The sequence below is a fragment of the Sminthopsis crassicaudata genome, chromosome 3 (genome assembly GCF_048593235.1).
Source record: "Sminthopsis crassicaudata isolate SCR6 chromosome 3, ASM4859323v1, whole genome shotgun sequence".
NCBI lineage: Eukaryota > Metazoa > Chordata > Mammalia > Dasyuromorphia > Dasyuridae > Sminthopsis > Sminthopsis crassicaudata.
In genome coordinates this window covers 28,686,055-28,706,590 of record NC_133619.1, presented here as the reverse complement: position 1 = coordinate 28,706,590, position 20,536 = coordinate 28,686,055, and the positions used below count along the sequence as shown (strand labels likewise).

At 39.0% G+C, this 20,536-nt stretch overlaps 1 protein-coding gene across 1 annotated transcript in view; it reads left to right on the top strand.

Moving 5' to 3' along the window:
• The window catches only part of TNIK (TRAF2 and NCK interacting kinase), a 412,485-nt gene that overhangs the window by 251,875 nt on the left and 140,074 nt on the right, over positions 1–20,536 (top strand). The window contains exons 9-10 of the mRNA XM_074301951.1: positions 11,402–11,456; positions 16,882–16,960. Of these exons, the coding sequence (XP_074158052.1) occupies positions 11,402–11,456; positions 16,882–16,960 (134 nt within the window). The remainder of the gene's footprint in view (positions 1–11,401; positions 11,457–16,881; positions 16,961–20,536) is intronic.

Genomic DNA, 20,536 nt, shown 5'->3' with positions numbered 1-20,536 from the left:
GAATCCCCCGGGAACTGTATGTCAGCTGAACAGAGTCTTTCACCTTGCTTAAAGTGCAGTTGGCTGTGACCTTTGGAATGGGCATTTTGCGATAAACATTTAATGTGTTATATGAATTTATCATCATTCTCGTTACCAGTATTATCTCACTCCATTTGTTTGTGATCCTGAAATAGAAATAAGATAATATTATCCATCCAGTAGAGAATCATCTCCCTTTTGGACAGCTTCCTTTTGAACAAGTTCAGTAGAGTTAGTAAAGGAGAGGAAGTCATGGAGGGCAGGAGAACAGCAAAGAAAAGGATGATCCAGTTCACTAGAAGAAGACTTGAAACTATATTAATTCTTAAAAATTCTTTGTTATATCATCACATTATCAAGGAGAAAATTCAAATATGGTGATGGACTATGGATCCATGGCAAACTTGAAAAAAACTAGGGCTGTGTAGTTCTCTAAGTCGCTTAGCCAGACTTCAAATCCAATCTCAGACACCTACCAGCTTGTGTGGCCCTGGATGAGTTGCTTAACTATTGTTTGCCTCAGTGTTCTCATCTGTAAAATAGAGAAAATAATAGTACCTTCCTCATAGTTGTGTTGTGAGGATCAAATGAGATAATATATAGGGAGATCTTGGGAAAACTTAAAGCTATATCTAAATATTAGGTATGATAATAATGATCATTATTATCATTGTTATCAATATTTCTATCAGTGCTTGGCAGGAGCATTCTATTATGCCCTTAAAGGCCTGAGAGTTGGCTAGAAGAGGGTCCTCAGTGGGGATGGAGACTTCTTCAATGACCCTCCCAATGTCCCTCACTGCACTTTCTTGCCTTATTCGCCAAAGAGGATTTTCTGAGCCACATATGATTGGAAGCCTCTTGGCTATTTCTTAGAGCCCATATAGCCCAAGGCCTTTCCTTTGATTTTATGACAAGGTGTAATATACAATTTGGGATCTCCTAGTGGAGGGTCCTGAAGGATTTAGCCAAAGTGTCTCTCAAGATCACAATACATGCAAAGATTCAATAAGGTAATAAAAGCTCTGGAGGCTTCATCTGCCCTTCGAGGATAAGCAAAGCCTTTGGCGGAGCTCATGGTTATTTATTGGAAGCAGACAGCGCCTGCTATAGAGAGGGGCCCACAAACAGCCTGCCCCAAATCTACCCTATTATCAGGCAATAACATGAAAAATCTCATTTGTCTGATGGGCTCGTTTTCCCCTAGAGGTCCTTCTCCTTCTCATTTCCTGACAGTCTGTCAAAACACTTCAAGTCAACGGAAAGGTTTCATTTCCCTGATAAGTATGTGGGACAAAAATGAAAGCTTTTCCCTTTTGATGATAAATGTTCAAAAGAATCTAAATTAATAATAAAAACCACTTCACAATTCAATTCCGAGGCTGCTTTATTTTGGTGTGTGTTTGTGTATTTTTACATTTTCTCTTTTATTTTATTAGAATCCTAGGTCCTGAAGTGGTAGGGCCCTCAGAGGCAATCTCGGTCATCATTTTACAAGTAAAGAAACTGAGGCTCAGGACAGCAAGCAATTTATTTTCCAAGTTCACATTAGGCTATGAGCATCAGAGATAGTATTTGAATGCAAATGCTCTGAGTCAGTGCTCCTTCTGGAGCTCATTGTTTATCTAGGGAAGCATCATGGGGTGGTGGGGGCAAAGTCAGTAAGATCTAGGAGTGAATCCCTCCCTAGGCTAATTATGTGACTTCCAAGTCCCTGATTTTTCTCTTCCCTATCTGTAAAATGAATGCAATAAAATCCCCAGCCTCTCAGAGAGGTCACATGATCAAATGTGATCATATGTGAAAAGCACCTTAAAGGTGCTTTCATAGAGGGAATTTTCTTATCTCGGAGTTCCCTGGGACTTTGAGATCTCATCAATAGTCCCATCTGCTCAAATGAGAGAATATGGATAAAAAAATTTGTAAAATTTAACCATGATAGACGTTTATCATATTTATCATCATTCTCATGACCAGCATTATCCCATTCCTTTTGTTTATGATGCTGTCAACAATAAGAACAACAACTAGCATTTATATAGCAATTTCAAGTTTACAATTTGCCCTATGTATATAATCTTATTTGACCCCTACAACAATCCTGTGAAGTAGGTACTAAAATTATTGCCATTTCATATATGTAGAAACTGAAGTCAATTAAGTGACTTACCTAGAATGTCGCAGCTATTGCATATTTTTTTTTTTGGCTGAGGCAATTGGGGTTAAGTGACTTGCCCAGGGTCATACAACTAGGAAGTGTTTAGTATCAGACTAGATTTGAATTCAGGTCCTCCTGACTTCAGGGCTGGTGCTCTATCCACTGCACCATCTAACTACCCCTTATTACATGCCTTTGATAGAATTAAACTTGAGTCTTTCTGATGCAAATTTTGTCTCTATGAAACCTAGGTGCCCATGACAGGTGCTGAAATCAGGCTTCCAGTGCCTTGTCTTTAGGCCATTCCTCATGGTGATGATAGTCATAGTGCTTATTATAAGATCATAAGAAAATGATTAATTAGTATATTTGTTATAATGACTATTGATTATAGCTTATGTCTAATTAGATATAAATATTTTCACTTATATTTATTTTAAAATAATTTATATTATACACACATATATGCATATATATGGGCATCTAGATGGCACAGTAGATAGAGTACCAGGCTTGGAGTCAGAAAGTCAAATCTAGTCTCAGATACTGACCCCAAAAAAGTCACTTAATCCTACTTGTCTCAGTTTCCTCATCTGTAAAATGAGCTGGAGAAGATGATGGCAAGCCAAGTGTCTTTACCAAGAAAACCCCCAAGAGGGATCACAAAAAGTCTGATATGGCTGAAAATGACTGAACAAGAAAAGTGACTCTGTGAGATGATGGACATGACAGGAATTGTTATTCCCATTTGACAGATGAAGAAACTAAGGCTCAATGACTTGGGCTCTGTCACACGTCAAGTGACTATCAGAAGCAGGATTCAAACATAACTCTTCCAAAGCTTTTCCCTCTTTTTAGTGTCTTTAAACTTCAATTTCTATAATGTAGATTCTGGATAATAATCCTTAAGGCTGTTATAAAGATGAAATGCAATCCTGGTTTGAGACCTGGAAGAACCTCTTAGTGACCACATTTGGTACTGTATCTATGAGTCTACTGAAGCCTGGGGAGGCTGTAAGTTGCCTCCAAATCCCTCAGTGAGAGCAGGAAGATTTGAATCCAGTTCTTCTTCCTTTCAAGGGAGACATCCTTACCTCCAGTTAATATAAAAGTACTTTGGAAAATCCTGATAGACAGTTAGGAGATGTTGGGAGTTAAGTTCTCCAGAAGCAGCATGATGTACCCACACCCACCCTTTCCAAGTCCACATTTAACTAACTACTTTAATCTCATGCTTCACTCTTTCCACTCCTTGGATGGAAGTAAGCAAGCTTCAGACTTTGTTTAAAAAAATTCACCAATAAATAAGTTTAATGAGTCAAGTTTCAAAAATGAATCAATTGCAGATCAATTAGAGAAACAATATGGTATAATAAATAGATTGAAGCCAGGAAGTACTGAGTTCAATCCACCTGAAACAATTTATGATCCATAGAAAGTCACTGAATGCTCTGAGACTCAGTTTTTCCATCTGCAAAATAGGACTAATATTAGTACAAACACCCAAGGTGGTTATGGGAAGAAAATTATTTTAATATTTGTCAAAATCTTTGTGAAATGTCACAGCATTCCACAAATGTTTTGTTATGTGATCCTGGAAACCTGACTTTCAGTTTCCTCAATTATAAAATGGGAGAATTGGACATGACAGGTTTGGACATGATTTATAATCTATAAAATAAATCTATAATGCCATAATATCATGATCAGTTAGTCTGCATGGTTTGTGATCATCCAAAAGATCACTGAGCTTCACACCTAGAGATCTGCATTCAAGTCTTAGATCTGAAATCTACAAGCTGTCATAACAGACTAGTCTTTCTCTATTTTGGGACATAGTTTCTCCTTCTGTACAATAATAATAATCTGCGCTTCACTTTAGAAGAGCTATCGTTAGAGCAATACTATACAAAGATGTTTTTGTTATTATGTGGATTGTTGTTGACAGTTGTTTTCAGTTATGACCCTATTTGGGGTTTTCTTGGGAAAGATACTGGAGTGATTTGACATGTCCTTCTCCATTTTACAGATGAGAAAACTAAGGCAAATAGTGAGGTCAGAGGTCAGATTTGAACTCAGATTTTCCAGAATCCAGGTCCAGCTTGGAATCCTATCCACTGCCAAAATTAACTTATAACCCCAAGGACAGTTCCTTCTTCATCACCATCCTTCATAGCTTCCCAACATAAGGAGAGGTGCCAATTATATAAAGGAATACAAGTTCTCTTTAGGATTAGCTTAAGGAACATATGCTCAGGTTAGTGAAAATTATAGCAAATTCTGATAGCACATAGAGAAATTTAAATGGATTCTCCTACATTCAAATTCTCCCAGTCTCAGTTGTATGATCCCTTATTTGGCTGTAGGGGGCATTCTCGAACTCGACCACTGGTATCCATTTCATCTCAGAAGTGCTATGAATCCTCTGACTTTGGACTGCCTTGGAAGGAGGGCCTATTTATTCTATCCCTCCCTTCTCTTAGCACAGATGATCAGGATCTGAGTATGTTCTCAAGAAGCAACATGTTACAGGATTTTATTCTGTTACAGTTTTTTTTAAGAAAGATTGACAGTATTTTATTTTAGCAAAGTCAAGACAAGCAAATCAGTCAACAGGCATTTATTATACTTTTGTGCCAGGTGCTATGCTAAGCACTTTTCAACATGAAGGCAAACAAAAGGAAAGGTGGTTCCTGACCTCCAAGAACTTACATTCTAATGGAGGGAGACAACATAGAAGAAAAGAAGAAGTAGGGGTAAAGAAGAGGTACTTATCCCAGATGGCAATGAAGTTCAGAGAATGAAATGGGACTGGACTGGGCCATTATTCAAAATGGAACTTCCAGGAGAACTTGTTATTGAGAAAAAGTTAGAAGGATAAGGAAGCTGAGGCACAGTGGCCAAGTTCTTTGGATGTCCATGACCAAAAGAGTCAAGACATTAGTGTTCAAGGGGTTTGGCAACAGGATGCAAATTAAGGACTCTGATTTTCATCTTGCTGTGATGAGTGACCAGCATGCATCACTGAATTCAATGTGTCTCTATTAGTGGTAAAACATGAGTGATATCTCTATTTCCATGACTTTATCATATCCATGGTCTTTGATTTCTAGCTGGAAAGATCTTAATTCTCCCCCATTATATAGATGGGGAAACTAAGGAATAAGATTATTATCGATCTAGAAAAGAAAAGTGTGTATCATATGTAGAAGCCATCCATTCTTCCCCAATCCTTCAATAACTCCAAAATCCTCATTCTTTGTTTCTAATGGCAAAATCAGATTTCATTGCATGTCTATATCAGAATTTGTTTGGCTGTTAACTGAATGATGGTTTGGGATCAATTATATGCCAATTATCTGACTGGATCCTCCGTCCTGTACCCCCCTATCATGAGCCAGATACTCTGGTGTTAGGGATATAATCCAAACATTCTACCAGACCCTGTCCCCCTACCTTGCCATCAAGGAGATTCATTTCAGTTAATCACAAAAACTCAGTTCTCTGTACCACATGCCTCATGAAAATTCTATGTGCCCTGCAGCGTGTGACTCCTATAGAGGCAGAGCTCCGGGACCCCAGACATTGGAGTGACATTGGATAGGTTTGCTAAAGATTGGGAGTTGCATTAGGAAAGAGTCCAAGACTCATTCTTTGGAGTCTCTCCCTTTGGCATTGCTGTTCCCAGTAGAGGAATGGGCTTTTCTTCCTCATACCATCATCATCCCAACTCAACAGGAACGATCCTTTTATCTTTGTTCAAGCTGGATTTACTCTTGATGCCAGCTGGCCACCCACCAAGCAGGAGATGCGTACTGAGCAGTGACTCCACTGAGGCCCCGGAATCTGTTTGTGTTGTGTTTGTAATGCACATTCTGCTAGGCTATTAATCATGCTACAGCCTAACCTGCACAGGGCCACTGGAATAATGAATTACCATCTTCTGCCCAAAATGAGTCACACCATGGCCACTAAAGAAACTTATCTCTCCCTGACTCGCTCTCCATCTTTCTCTTCCCTCATGCCTCTCTTCTCCCAGGAGCCATCTTGTCACTCTTAATTGGAGCGTTTTCTCCCGTATTTAAGTTCCAAAGTGTCTCTGGGATTCACTAATGGATCCAGAGGCCTAAACAAGACACGTCAAGGGCGTTTCTTGCTTCCTAGTGCAGGCAGATGAGCATAGCCTACAAATGACTTTGGGTGTGCAGCCAGGAATATCAATGCTGCTTTTGAAAAATGAGATAATCTCAGGGAAAATGATCCTAACTATGATAGAAAATGGAGTCCTCAAAGAAATCACAGCATCTGTGCACATCAGGTGGTTGTGTAAATGCCATGCAGCCATTGGAAAGATTTCCCCTTTGGTTTAAAGAGGAGTTGTTGTGTGCCTGGCATTGTGCTGGGTACTAACGATACAAAGAGGAGAATGAAACGGTCCCTGCCCCGAAAAGGTTCACACTCTAATAGAAACAGACAACATCTATATAAATAAATACAAAATCATGATTATTGACTAGCCTGATACCACCAAGAGGCAATATGTAAGTGCTGCCTTTTTCTTTCTTTTTTTAAAATTTTTTTATTTAGAATTTTTTTCCACAGAATATATGCATGAGTAATTTTTAATATAATATTATCCCTTGTATTCATTTTTCCAAATTATCCCCCCTTCCTCCACTCCCTCCCCCCGATGACAGGCAATCCCATACATTTTACATGTGTTACAATATAACCCAGATACAATATATGTGTGTAAATACCATTTTCTTGTTGCACGTTAAGTATTAGATTCCGAAGGTATAAGTAACCTGGGTAGAGAGACAGTAGTGCTAACAATTTACATTCACTTCCCAGTGTTCCTTCTCTGGATGTAGTTATTTCTGTCCATCACTGATCAACTGGAAGTGAGTTGGATCTTCTTTATGTTGAAGATATCCACTTCCATCAGAATGCATCTTCATACAACATTGAAGTGTACAGAGATCTTCTGGTTCTATTCATTTCACTCAAGTGCTGCCTTTTTCAAGGCAGAACTTTCCAGTAAGCACAATATATATCTTATACCTTTACAAGTAACTGGTAAATTAAAAAAGTGTTCTTGGCCAGGTGCTAGGCTGTTTGGGAAGGTAAACATATGAGGGAGAAGAACCAAAGAGGGAAGAAGTAATAGAATACTGACTTTTCATCCCACTTAGGGATCCCATAAGTTTCCCCTCTCTAATCTTCTTACATACAACTGCTGAAGGGGCATTCCTAAAATGCAGGACACTCTGGGACTTTGCACTATTCAGAAAGTTCCAATAGTTTCCCATTGCCTCTGGAACCTCCTGTAATCAGGCATTTTAAGCACTTCATCCTTTATTTACATACAAGGAAATTAAATACTATAAGGAGAAAGGGATAAAAGGCCCAACTGTTTCATATATATATATATATATATATATATATATATATATATATATATATATATATGTGTGTGTGTGTGTGTATGTGTGTGTGTGTCTGTAGGAGTCACATACTAGAGGGTACTAGTACACAGGAGAGTTTCATGACACATGTAACACAGAGAACTGACTTTTTGTCATTTATGGTAGGTGATCTTGATGGGGGACTCTGGTAGAATGTTTTGGCTTACACATACACACACACATATGTATATACATATATATTCATATATATATAATAGTGGCATTAAATATATTTTGTTATATAAACACACATAAATATATAGAGATGTATGAGTGTGTGTGCGTGTGTATGTGTATATATATATATGTATGGTTTGGCGAAGGATAGATAAGTCTTATGTGTGATGCACACTTTACTTTTCTAGGTCAATAATTATCTTATTCCTTAGTTTCTCCATCTATGTGATGGGTAACTTAATATATATAAATAAATAATATATATTTGAAATATATATATGAAGCCACGTTTTGGTGGCAAAGAACTAGAAACTAAAGCTTTATCTATCATTTGGTGAATACCTAAATAAATTCTGATATGTAAATATAATGAATATGATTTTGCCATTAAATAAAGAAAGAGAAGAAAGTTTCAGAGAAATCTGGTTATACTTGTAGGAACTGATGCAGATTTAAGTTAACAGATTGAGAACAGTTTTGAGAGTGACAATGACATTTTAAAGACTAATGCAAAGTATATTCTTGAAGGAAGGCTCTATCACAAAGATGGGTGGGTCAGGAAAGAGCTCATATAGGAAGTGGCTCTTGAGCTGAGTTTGGGATTCTAAGGTGTGGAGGTAGGAAGGGATAATATTCTAGGTGTAGTATGGGCAAAGACTGAGGTAAGAGATGGAATCTTGTGAGTGAGGTACAGGGCAAAGTCTCCTTTAACTGGACCATGGAGTAAGACAAGGGAAGTGATTCGTAATATATTTGGAAAGGCAAGGTCTCAATAAAGGGTGAATTGCTTAAAATGCCTGATTACAGGAGGACATTGGAGGGAGGTTCTAGAGGTAACTTGGAATTTTCTGAGTGTTGGAAAGTCCTAGAATGTCCTGTGTTTTAGGAATGTCACTTCAACAACTGTATATAAGAAGGATTAGAGGGGAGACTTCTGGGACTCCTAAGTGGGGGCAAAAAGTCAGTACTTTATTACTACTTCCCTCTTTTGTTCTTCTCCCTCAAGAACCTGTGTAGAATCGCCTATTTCTTTGTATTTACTTTTAAAGGCTTGAGATTCTACATGGTATATTGTGCTTAAAATTGGAAAGTCCTGCCTCCAAATAGGCAGCAACTCCACGTTGCCTCTTGGTGGTATTGGACTAGTGACAACTTTGATAAGAGTCCCTCTTTCAGAGAACACGAACTCCTGCTTTCTGGTGATAATAGAAACATGCTTTTGGAGAAGCAGAGATAATGAGGAGCGGCAAGTAGTATCCAGAACCTTTGACCTCTTAATTGCCACATCTGGAATCATTCTAGCTAAATGGCTGATGGGATTTGACAGCTGTTAAGTGGTAGCTGGGTAGTGTCAGTTTATTAAGTCTAATTCCTGATCAATTAGTCAGTCAATCAATAAATTTCTATTAAGAACCAGACAAACGACAGGGCTTTGTGCTGGGGATACACATATTACCTCCCCCATCAAATCAAATAATGCTTTCCCTCAAGGAGCTTCTATTCTCTCAAGGAAGGTAAAAATATAGAAAGTATTTATACGATAAGTACATTGACACAGAATAATCAGTAAGGGTACCAGTAGCTTTTGTAAGGATCAGGAAAAGCTTATGTGGGAGGTACCAATGAGTTGAGCTCTGAAAGAAATTAAGGATGCTCATTGTTTCTTACTTGTCCCTTCTCCAGTAAAACCCCAATAACTCAAAAGGCTGTTCTTCCTGTACATAGATACATACATAACTCATTGTTCCTTGTTCAATTTATTAGCCATTAAGCTCATCCTAGTATATGCTGGAATTGGAAGGTATATTTCTGCATGTTTGAAATACAAAAACAAAAATGAGGTACACTGAGAATAAAGAAGGATATACTCACACAAACACATATATATATCCATGAAAGAAAGAGCAGTAGTATCAGGGAAATAAGGATCCAGAAAGACTTTCCTGGAAGAAGTGGTGACTCTCATGCAGAGCTTAGTGCTGAGCGCAAGGGATTCTTCAAGGCAAGAGATAAGGAGAGAGAGTATTCCAGGAATTCAGGACAGTAGCAGAAATGTTTGAGAAATGACAAGGTGGCCAGTTTGTCTTAAACATGTGGAAGGCAGAAATGGGCAACGAGTTTAGAAGAGTATCTGGGAGCCAGATTTTGAAAGACAGAGTGAGGATTTTGCACAACATGTCTTAAAAGTCTTAGTGTAGTAACAATTCTGTAGTATAGTTAAAACTGCATTGAAATTTAAATGACCTTGTATCAGTTCCTAGAGATAATAGGGAGCCACTGGAGTTGTTTAGAAAAAAAAATAGGTGAAATTCCAATGTTTTAGTCATGAAGAGAACCATCTATATCCAGAGAGATGACTGTGGGAACTGAGTGTGGTTCACAAAATAGCATTTTCACTCTTTTTGTTGCTGTTTGCTTTTTTATTTTGTTTCTCTTTTTTTCTGGTTTGATTTGATTTTTCTTGTGAGGCAAGATAATTGTATAAATAAGTATGCATATATTGAATTTACCATATATTTCTACCATGTTTAACATATATTGGATTATTTGCCATCAAGGGGAGGTTTAGGAAAAATGGGAGAAATTGGAATACAAGGTTTTGCAAGGGCTAATGTTGAAGAATTATTCATTCATAAGTTTTGAAAAATACAAAGCTTTAATAAAAGGGGGGGAAAGAAAAGAAAAAATAGATGATATCAAAATAGCGCTATTAATTTAGCAAAACTTTGACATAAATGTACTTGTTAATCACAATTCTTTGGAAACCAGAAATCCATCCACATGCAAGGTGTGTTCCTTACTCAGTCTGTAGACAACTTGATACTCTTGTATCTTTTCTATGAATTTTTCCTAACAACAGACCACCCCAACCCAGAGGATTGGGTGCTCCTCAAGGGCAGAGGCTGCTTCTTTTTATTTTTGCATCTTCAGCTACTGGTACCCTTACTAATTATTCTGTATCGATATATTTATCCTACAAATACTTTCTATATTTCTATCTTCCCTGAGAGAATAGAAGCTCCTTGAGGGAAAGCATTATTTGATTTGATGGGGGAGGTAATATGTGGATCCCCAGCCTAAAGCCCTGTCATTTGGTTGGTTCTTAATAGAAACTTATAAGCTTAAGACAAAGTTTAGGCTTGTCCTAAAGCCTGTGGAATTGAGATGTTTATTGGACAAAATTTCTGGCAAGGATCTTCAAGACGATCTCATTTAGCTCCTTCATATTCCAGATTAGGGACTGGGCCCAGGTGTTGGCCAGAATCAGATAGGCAATAAGGGGCAGAACTGGGCTGTTTCTCTTCTCTCTGGGCTGTATTATGAGATCTGAATGTGGATTTGGAGAACATTTCATATAATTCTGTACTCCTTACCAGGATCCTCACCATGGGCTTCCCCAAGGTGGGAGAAACATTAGTTGGTGGGGAGAGGGGGAGGGAAGGGAAACTGGGATTGATAAGAAAACTGCAAATCCTTATATGGCCCTAGAAGCCAAGCCCTGAAATAGTAACCCGGATTAACAAAATGCCTGATTGGATTAATTTATGCCCATGTTTGTTTCCTCTCTCTCTTACAGAGTGACTTGTGGTCTTTGGGAATCACAGCCATTGAAATGGCAGAAGGCGCCCCCCGTAAGTAAGGAAGTCTCAGCTGGGCAGGGTGGGGGACAAAGGGGGACGGGAGCATCTGTCGCTAAGCTAATGGTGGAAAGCTGCCAAGAGCTGCATTGGGCATTTCTTCTGGTACAGTGAACTGTGTATGGCATCAAGCTGGCATGTTGGGATTGCAAAATTGAGGTTATGTTCAACAGAAGCTTGTTCCTTGTTGGTTGGTAGGACGATTTCTTTCTTCAGCAGAAAGAAGCAGAGACATAGAGTGATGAAGACAGTGATGGAAACACTGACAGACACAGAAGGGCTGGTGCTGACGGAGGACAAGGCAAAAAGAGAGACAGAAAAAGATTTGTGGAGATGGCGTCAGAGTCACTGACAGACGCGTGTAGAGTAATGGGGGTAGTGATAAGAGTCACAATTGGGCTGAGCCACAGAGACACAGAGAGCGATGGAAAATGGTCACAGAAACACCAGAGGGGCTGCTGGTGATGGAGAAGTAGACAGAAACCATGGGGGCCTAGGAGCCAGAGGGAGATGTGGGGCCAGAGAGAGGTGGTGAGACGGCAACAGTGAGGCACAGTGCTGGAGACACAGACAGGGTCTGTTGGAGACACAGAGGCACCGACAGATGGATGGAAAGAGACAGATGGAAGCACAGGAAAGGAGAAGAAGGGGGAGGGGACAGAGAGAACTAGAGAGTCAGAGACAGAGAAATGGAAGCACAGGTGGGAGGAGGAGGAAGAGACAGAGAGCAAGGCAGAAAGAGACAGAGATAGAGAGATGGAAGCACAAGCAGAGTGGGGAAAGGGGGAAAGGGAGACAGATAGAGAAACAGAGGCACAGAGAAAGAGACTCTTGGAAACACAAGAAATGGAGGCACAACCAGAAATCAGTGGAGGTCCAGAGAGAGATAAAGGCTGAGATAATGCTGGAGAGTGATGGAGATACACAGAGAGGAAGACAGAAAGAGACAGAGAGAGAGAGAGAGAGAGAGAGAGAGAGAGAGAGAGAGAGAGAGAGAGAGAGAGAGAGAGAGAGAGAGAGATGGAAGCACAAGCAGAGTGGGGAAAGAGGGAAAGGAAGACAGAGACAGAGACAGAGGCAAAGAGAAAGAGACTGATGGAAACATAAGAAATGGAGGCACAACCAGAAATCATCAGAGATCCAGAGAGAGATAAAGAAAGGCTGAGGTAATGTTGGAGAGTGGTGGAGATACACAGAGAGGAAGACAGAAGCAGATGGAGACAAAGAAAGAGAGACCGAAACTGATGAGAGACATGGAATGATGAAGGTACAGGAAAGAACTAGAAATTGATGGCAACAAAAAATGCAGTACTGACTTTTAGAGACAGGTAAAGACACAGGACCTTTGGAAGCAAGGAGATGGAGACAAAACTCTATGGACTAGTTAAGGCAAAGAGAGAGAGAGAAACTGTTGGAAAAACAGAGACCAATAAAATACCAAAATGGTGACAAAGACAAGACTTCTAGAGCCAGAGAGATGGTGGCAGAGACAATCAGAAAAATATAGGAAAAGACAGAGGACAAAGGAAATAAAATTCCAGCACATTTGTTGTTCTTTAGAGAAATTGAACCCTTGAGGGATTCTTGAGTCTCCTTCTGCCCAACAAGAGAAGTATCTTTAAGCACACAACATGGATCGAATAACAAAGATTCTAATTTACAACTCAAGCCAAGGTACAAGGTAGACTTGACACATTTGAGCCTCATTGTTTCTGTCCATATTAGATATTGATTTTTGAGATTTCCCACTTGTATTTGAGTCAAGGTGGACAGTGCTATGGCTGATGTGAGATTCTTCCCTTCATCAGGCTCTCTGGTGTTTGTAGTACAGACTGTAGCTAATTCTCTCTGTTTTTTCCTCTTAAAACAAATAGAATTGGCGCTGTCTCTCATGACAGATTGTTTATTAAAGTCATTCTATTTTTGGTTTTTCCTCCAAAGCTGTTACTTTCCTTTTATTACTTTATCTAGAGTTGATAGACCCAACTGGCTGCAGAGTTAGCTCTGCCAGTCACTGCCCATTATTTAGAAATGTCCAGTCCATATAGGATTGACTTAACTGTAATTAATATGGGCATTTCCCAACTGATATATTATTTATAGGGCCTATAAGGCCACTTGTTTTTGTTCAGTGATTTCAGCCACAACTGCCTCTTTATGAACCCATTTGGCGTTTTCTTGGCAAAGATACTGGAAGGGCTTGCCATTTCCTTCTCTGGCTCATTTTCTAAATGAGAAACTGAGGCAAACATGGTTAAATGACTTACTTAGGGTCATACAGTAAATGTCTGAGATCAGTTTTGAACTCAGAAAACAGGATCTTTCTGTCTCTAAACCTGGTGCTCTATGCACTATGACACAGTGTCATAGCTGCCTTATACTGTTAAAAGCATCTATAAATTACAAATCATATCTTAGCACCATTCTTTTTTCCCCCGAGGCAGTTGTGGTTAAGTGACTTTCCCAGGTTCACACAACTATTAAGTGTTAAGTGAGGCCAGATTTGAACTCAGGTCCTCCTAACTTCAGGGCTGGTGCTCTATCTACTGCACCATCTTGCTGTCCCTCTTAGCACCATTCTTGATGAGAAATGACAATGGACTAAAGGATAATTTCTGCAGATAGAATCTTGTCACTTCTAGGAAAAAAATGTTCACAGTTTGAGGTATAAAAAGTAAAATGTGCAGAATCACAAAATGTTAGGGTTGAAAGGAACCTCAGTGGCCAATCTAATGTAGTTCAATCCCGAATGAGTCCAAATGTATCCAAAATGAGAGGTGGTCCTTGATGGGATCATCCAGTTTCTGCTTGATTACTAGACCATTTTTTAGGGAGACAGACCTGAGAAGAGCAATGACCTTGAAAACAAAGGACCTGGATTCAAATCTCACCTCTGACACTTTCTACCTATTTAATACCCTTTGAGAATGTCTTTCCTCTTATAGAAAATGAAGGAATTGAATTGAATTTTTCTACTATTCTTTCCATTTCAAAAATACTATGATTTTATGATACTGAATGAGTTTGAGAGGATAGACTAACCAACTTGAGTAAAAATAAATTTTGTGAGAAACTAGTTTCATAATTAAGAGTTAAGCTATTTCTCCAGGTTGACTTCCAGTCACGAAGCTTTTAGAATGATTATTTAGATCTTGCCTGGCACAGCTATAATTGCAATAATGCCCCCCAAAAGCAGCATTCCTCCATCTTAATTCTAATGCTTTGCCCCACCTCCCACCAAAGTCCATGTAAATGACAGCATACTTGGATGAACCTTAGAATCCCAAAATTGCAGCCCATATTCCACTGATCTTCTCCATTTCGTGAAGAAGATTTCGATGTGGAACAATCCAACAACAATTTAATACAACAAGCCAAGGATACATTAGTCATCTATTACATAGAAGACCCAAAAGTCCAAATGTTTTCTATGGATTATCATTTCTCATTAGATTGAATTACTAAATGGAAATATGGATTACACAATTAAGATTGGATTTATAAATAGAAATATATTATAGAAATATTTGTACATAATATAGTCTCTACTTTTCATTCTATATAATCGAGCTATAAAGACAAGTTAAGTGGAGAAATTCATAAATATCTGGTATCAGATATTTATCAGACAGCTGAGAGAGAAAATTTCAGTAATTTAAACAATTATAGTATCTAAAAGAAATCTGACTTTGGACCTTCAAGGAAATAGTAATATAGAAATAATTTTGTATTCTAAAAAATTGAATTTAAGTAAGGACATCATGGTGATAATATTAATAGGGGATATTTTGTGGGACTTTAAAATTTGCAGACCCTTTATGTAAAATATCTCATTTGAGACACTGTAAAAGAGAACATTGTATAGGAATAGATATCAGTCTTGACAGCAGGAAGACTTGAATTCAAACTCTGCCCTGACTTGGAGACTCTAGATAAAGTCACTTGATCTCCATTTCCCCAAGCGACTTTCTAAGACTAAACTACAGAGTAGCTGCCCATCTTCAGCTGGTAAAGGACATCAAAGGTCTGTCTGAAAAACCACCAGTAACTTGTGAATAGAAGCCTACTTCCATTTCTACTTCCATAGAAGTTTTCCATTGGCTGGCTGGCTGGTGTTCACCTTCATTCTTGAAGAACACCAAAATGACATCCCAAATAAGGAAATGGAAGCTTAGAATTTAAATGAAGGAAATAGAGGCTCTGGGATTTACCTAGAGGTCGAAGTTCTAGGATTAGAGGTTGGAATTTTAATCACAATCACCCTGAATTAAGTCAGCTCAACAAATATTAAGCATTTGTCATGTGCAAAGTTTTAGGGAAGCAAATAGAAAATGAAAAAATAGATTTTTATCCTCAGGAAGCTTATATTCTATTAGGAGCTGTAACATACACAGAAAAGTAAATTTGATATGTCACATGGCTATGTCATAATGTGACGGAGAAATTTGGGGTCAATTGGACCCTTCTAATGTTACTTAATGATAAACAGTGCTCTGCCCTCCAACATCTACAGAAATGCTGAGAGTCTGATGCATTTTATAACAAGATTCAAGCTTTTATTCAGTGACCTGCTGAGCCTTCAGCTCAGCTTGGTCACAGCCGAGACAGAAGCTCAGTGGCCGCTCTTATCAAGCAGCAACCAGGCAGGACCCAGTTTCTTTAAATGAAATGGCAGAAGTAAATATCTTTATGCAATGGTCATTTTCAAATGTTACCTATTCAATAATTCTGTGCCTTTAGTGCAAACCCTTATTTTCAAGTATTGCCATGTCACAGCGAGAATATTAAGACTTCACTTGCAGTTAGAAACACCCAGGACACCACTCCCATCCCCTGCACTTCCTAGCTCTGTGATTCTGGGCAGATCAGTCTCTAAGAACCTCAGTTTCTTTCCTTGACAAATTTTGGTTAATAATGCCTGTATTTGCCTACTTCACTTTTTGGGAGCTCAGGTGAAATTTTGAGGCCACATAAAGGGTTCTTTAAAAGATGTATAGAAATGAGAGTTGGTTTTTTTAAGCCTTCTTGAATGAGAGCTCATCTATACTTCCTACTCTGGCTCATCTGGTCATCTTTGACTAGTTATATCGAGACAAAAAGGAAGAAATGAAACACATTTATTACATGTCTACTATGTGCCAATCCCTATGCGAAGGACTTTATAAATATCATCTCATTTGATCCATACAGCAACTCTGGACAGGAAGTACAATTATTATCCTCACTTTATAGTTGAGCAAATCAATTGATTTGCCCATACAGCCTTGTACTAGTGGTAGCCATGGAGGAAATACGTTTTTCTATCTGTTACTAATTCTGAGGGGAGGGGAAGGTCTCTTCTTGCCTAACTGAACCATGAGATATTCGAGTCAGCCTTCTGCCTCCCAGTGTGATTAATGCCTTTCATCTTCTCTTTCAGCTCTTTGTGATATGCACCCCATGAGAGCTCTGTTCCTCATTCCCCGGAACCCAGCCCCTCGGCTGAAATCTAAGAAATGGTAAGTCTGGACACCTAAAGGCTTGTCCTCACGTGATCCTTACAAACCAACCCAAAACCATATTTGCAGCTCATGATAGTGGGTTGACCTTTCCCTGATGATTTTCTTTAATCATTCGTTTGTTTGTTTGACTATATGTTTTCAATAGCTACTCTAAAAACAAAAATAATAATGATAGCTAGCATTTCTGGAACTCTTCAAAGTTTGCAGAGTGCTATTTGTGTATGTCTCTGGGTGTATAGATAGATGGATGGATGGATGGATGTGAGTAAATCACTTCATAAGGAAGGTGCTTTTGTTAACCCTTAATCTCTCAATCAGTTAATAAGTATTTTAATTTCTTACTATAATATTTAGAAAGTGATTAGCACAGTTCCTGGCACACAGCAGGTATTGTGTACATACAGGCTGGATACTTTATCTAGTTCTGGCAATATAAGTATAGACAAAAAGAAGAGACTTTTGTTTTAGGGAGTTCGCATTCTAATGTATGGAGACAATACATAAAAGGGGGCTGAAAAGCTGGACTGGGGAGGATGTAGGACTCACATAGAGAGATGTGGATAATGTTCATAGAGTCAGAAATGGAACCAGGGGAAGATGAAGAACAACGATGCTGGCAAAATGAATCCTGAACTTGTGAAAAAGTTAGCATATCAGTAGCTCAGTGGGCAATATTTGTTGAGTGCTCTTGTGCTAAGTAGAGTGCTAGATATAGGGGATACAAATACGAAGAATGAATGGTCCCGAGTTTAAAAGGACATATGTTTAGAGTAGGCAGCATGGCATAGGGCAGGGGTTCTCAAAATACAGCCCGCAGGTCAGATGCGGCCCACTGAGGACGTTTATGCGGCCCGCCAAGGTTATAGCAAATAGGCTGAGGGGCGGAGACAGGGTGTGAGTTTTTGTTTTTACTGTAGTCTGGCCTCCAACAGTCTGAGGGACAGTGAACTGGCCCCCTATTTAAAAAGTTTGAGGACCACTGGCATAGGGAACAGAGGGCAAGCCTTGAAAATGGGAAGACCCAAGACCTTGCAATATCAAGCACTGGGCCTTTGGACGAGGCTCTGACCCACACACTGCCCAGTGGTTTATAGCAGAAGTTCTTAACCTGGAGCCCAAAGCCCCCACCAGGTCCATGGATAAATTTCACATGGTTTGTCAACTTGAAAAGAAAAAAAAAATTAAAGGTTTTTTCCACATAGTTCTATGTAAGCCTATTTTTTACTTTACACATTTAAATGCATTCTTTTGAGAACAGCTTTGCCAGATTGGCAGAGGGGATTCATGAAACAAAAAAGCAATTAAGAATCCCTGGTCTATAACTTACAGACAATAGTAATTTCACATTTCCAAAGCCCTTTAAGATTTGCAAAGTGTTTTACATAAATTATCTCATTTGATCCTCACAATAAACCTCTTATGTATGTACTATTACCATTTCCATTTCATCATTTCTATTCTGCATTTACAAATGAGAAAAATGAGGGCAAGATTGGGCAAATGACTTGCCCAGGATCACATAGCTAAGAAAGATCTTTTGAACGTGGCTCTTCTCAACATGAAGTCCAACATTTTATCCATTATATCACTGCTTCAAATTTGCCAGGCTATGTCTGTTGAGGGAGTTTTCTGATCAGAGAGGCTCACACCCTATGAATCCACAAATCTGGATGAAAGAGAATCAAAATAAAATAACACCAGCATCCAAAAACCCAGTCTCTCATGCCATCATTAAACTTCAATCATTATACTTCTCTGGATTTTAATTCCATCATTTAAAAGATAAAAGGAATAGGGCAGTGTACGGTCTGAACATTCTGTGCAAATCTGTCTACACACTGTGATTCAGTTCAAGCTGCTTCTGTCTAAGTCAGTTTTGAAAGGCATTATGACTAATTCCCCAACTTCAAAGGCTCATCATTGGTATTATTGCTTAATCTTAATCAATTCTTAGAATCAACCAAAAGGTATATAAGCTACATGAATTGCTTGCTTCTCATTAAGAGGAGTGGAGAATTTGGAGCTCAAAGTTTTAAAATATGTTAAAATTGCTTTCATATGTAATTTAAAAAATAAAATATTTGGGGGAAACAACACTCAAAAGGATAGTTTTAGTTAGTAAAAAGAATATTGGGGTCCAAGGACCTGAGTTTTAATCCTGCTTTTGTGTGGTCTTGGGCAAGTCATTTAGAAGATGAGGCGTTTTGGACTAGGTGGGCCCCAAAATCCATTCTAGACCTATTTGGACACATTTATTAAATGCTTACTATGTATCAGGCACTGTGCTAGATCTGGAGATACAAAGGCACACGAGCCCCAGCACTCAAGAAGTGTATATTTATATATATACTTCAGTCTTGTCCCCATTGGAGATTTTCTGGGCAAAGACATTAGAGTGGTTTGTCATTTATTTGTCCATCTTTTTTAGTGGGGAAACTGAGGCAGATAGGGCTAAGTGAGTTCCCCAAGTTCACATGACTAGTAAATGTCTGAAGTCAGATTTGAACCCAGGAAGATAAGCCATTCTGACTACAAGCTTATCTACTCTGCCACCTAGCTGCCCATATATATAATTACTTAATAAATACTGATTGGTTGATTGGTTCTGATGGAAGGACACAAAATGTACACAGATCGATGAGTAAATACAAAGTATAAGACCTGGGAGACCTGGAAGTGTTCTTGGGATTGAAGGCAGACATGATACAATCTATCCATCCTTGAGCTAAGGCATAGAGAAGGGATGTCAGGTGCAGAGAACCATTAACAAGTGGTTGTAACTGCACTAAGAGTGAATGCATGAAAGGAGCTAATGGGATTATAGGATCAGAGCAGCTGAGCAGTGGAGCTCTCCAAAAGCCCTGCAGTCCAGCCCTGTCATTTTACAATTGAGGAGACCTTACTGAAACCCAGGAAGGTTAAGTGACTCATAGCCATATTATACAAGTAAGTAAACCATCAGAGGCAAGGTGTGAGCTCAGCTTCTCTCAGTACAGAGCTGCTGAGATACAACTGGAAAGATGAAGGGATAGGTAGACAGAGCATGAAGAACAGGTTGATGGGTTTTTATTTCATCCTAAGAGCAACGGGGAGTTATTAAAAATTTTTGAGTGGGGCAGTAGTGTATTTTACTGAGTTCTGCAAGGTCTAGAGAGGTACCCTTTCTCTTGGGACCATAGACATCTTGAGAGCATAAAGAAGGATTTGGAATGGAAGACTCATAAGTCAGAGAAGGTCTGCTTAGCTTTCCCCTGCTGACAATATCACTGACACTGTTTCTTTGGAAACAATATGACTTTGGTCTTTGCCGTAATCCCTATAGAGACTTGTGATGATGTCCAGCTTGAGAAACTAAGTGCCAAGAAATCAGGCTGACTTTTAACCTTCAAAATTTTGAAAGAAAAAAGAAGACAAGGTTCACATTGCTTAAGGGAGATGAAGTTCAAAAGTTGGCTCCTAGCTAGAGTTAGTGCTGGATCTCTCCAAGCCCATTCCTGCCCACATCCTTCCTCTCTCACTCAAGGCAGGCTGTTTCCCACATTGGGAAAAGAGATGAGACTGCCATGGTTTTGT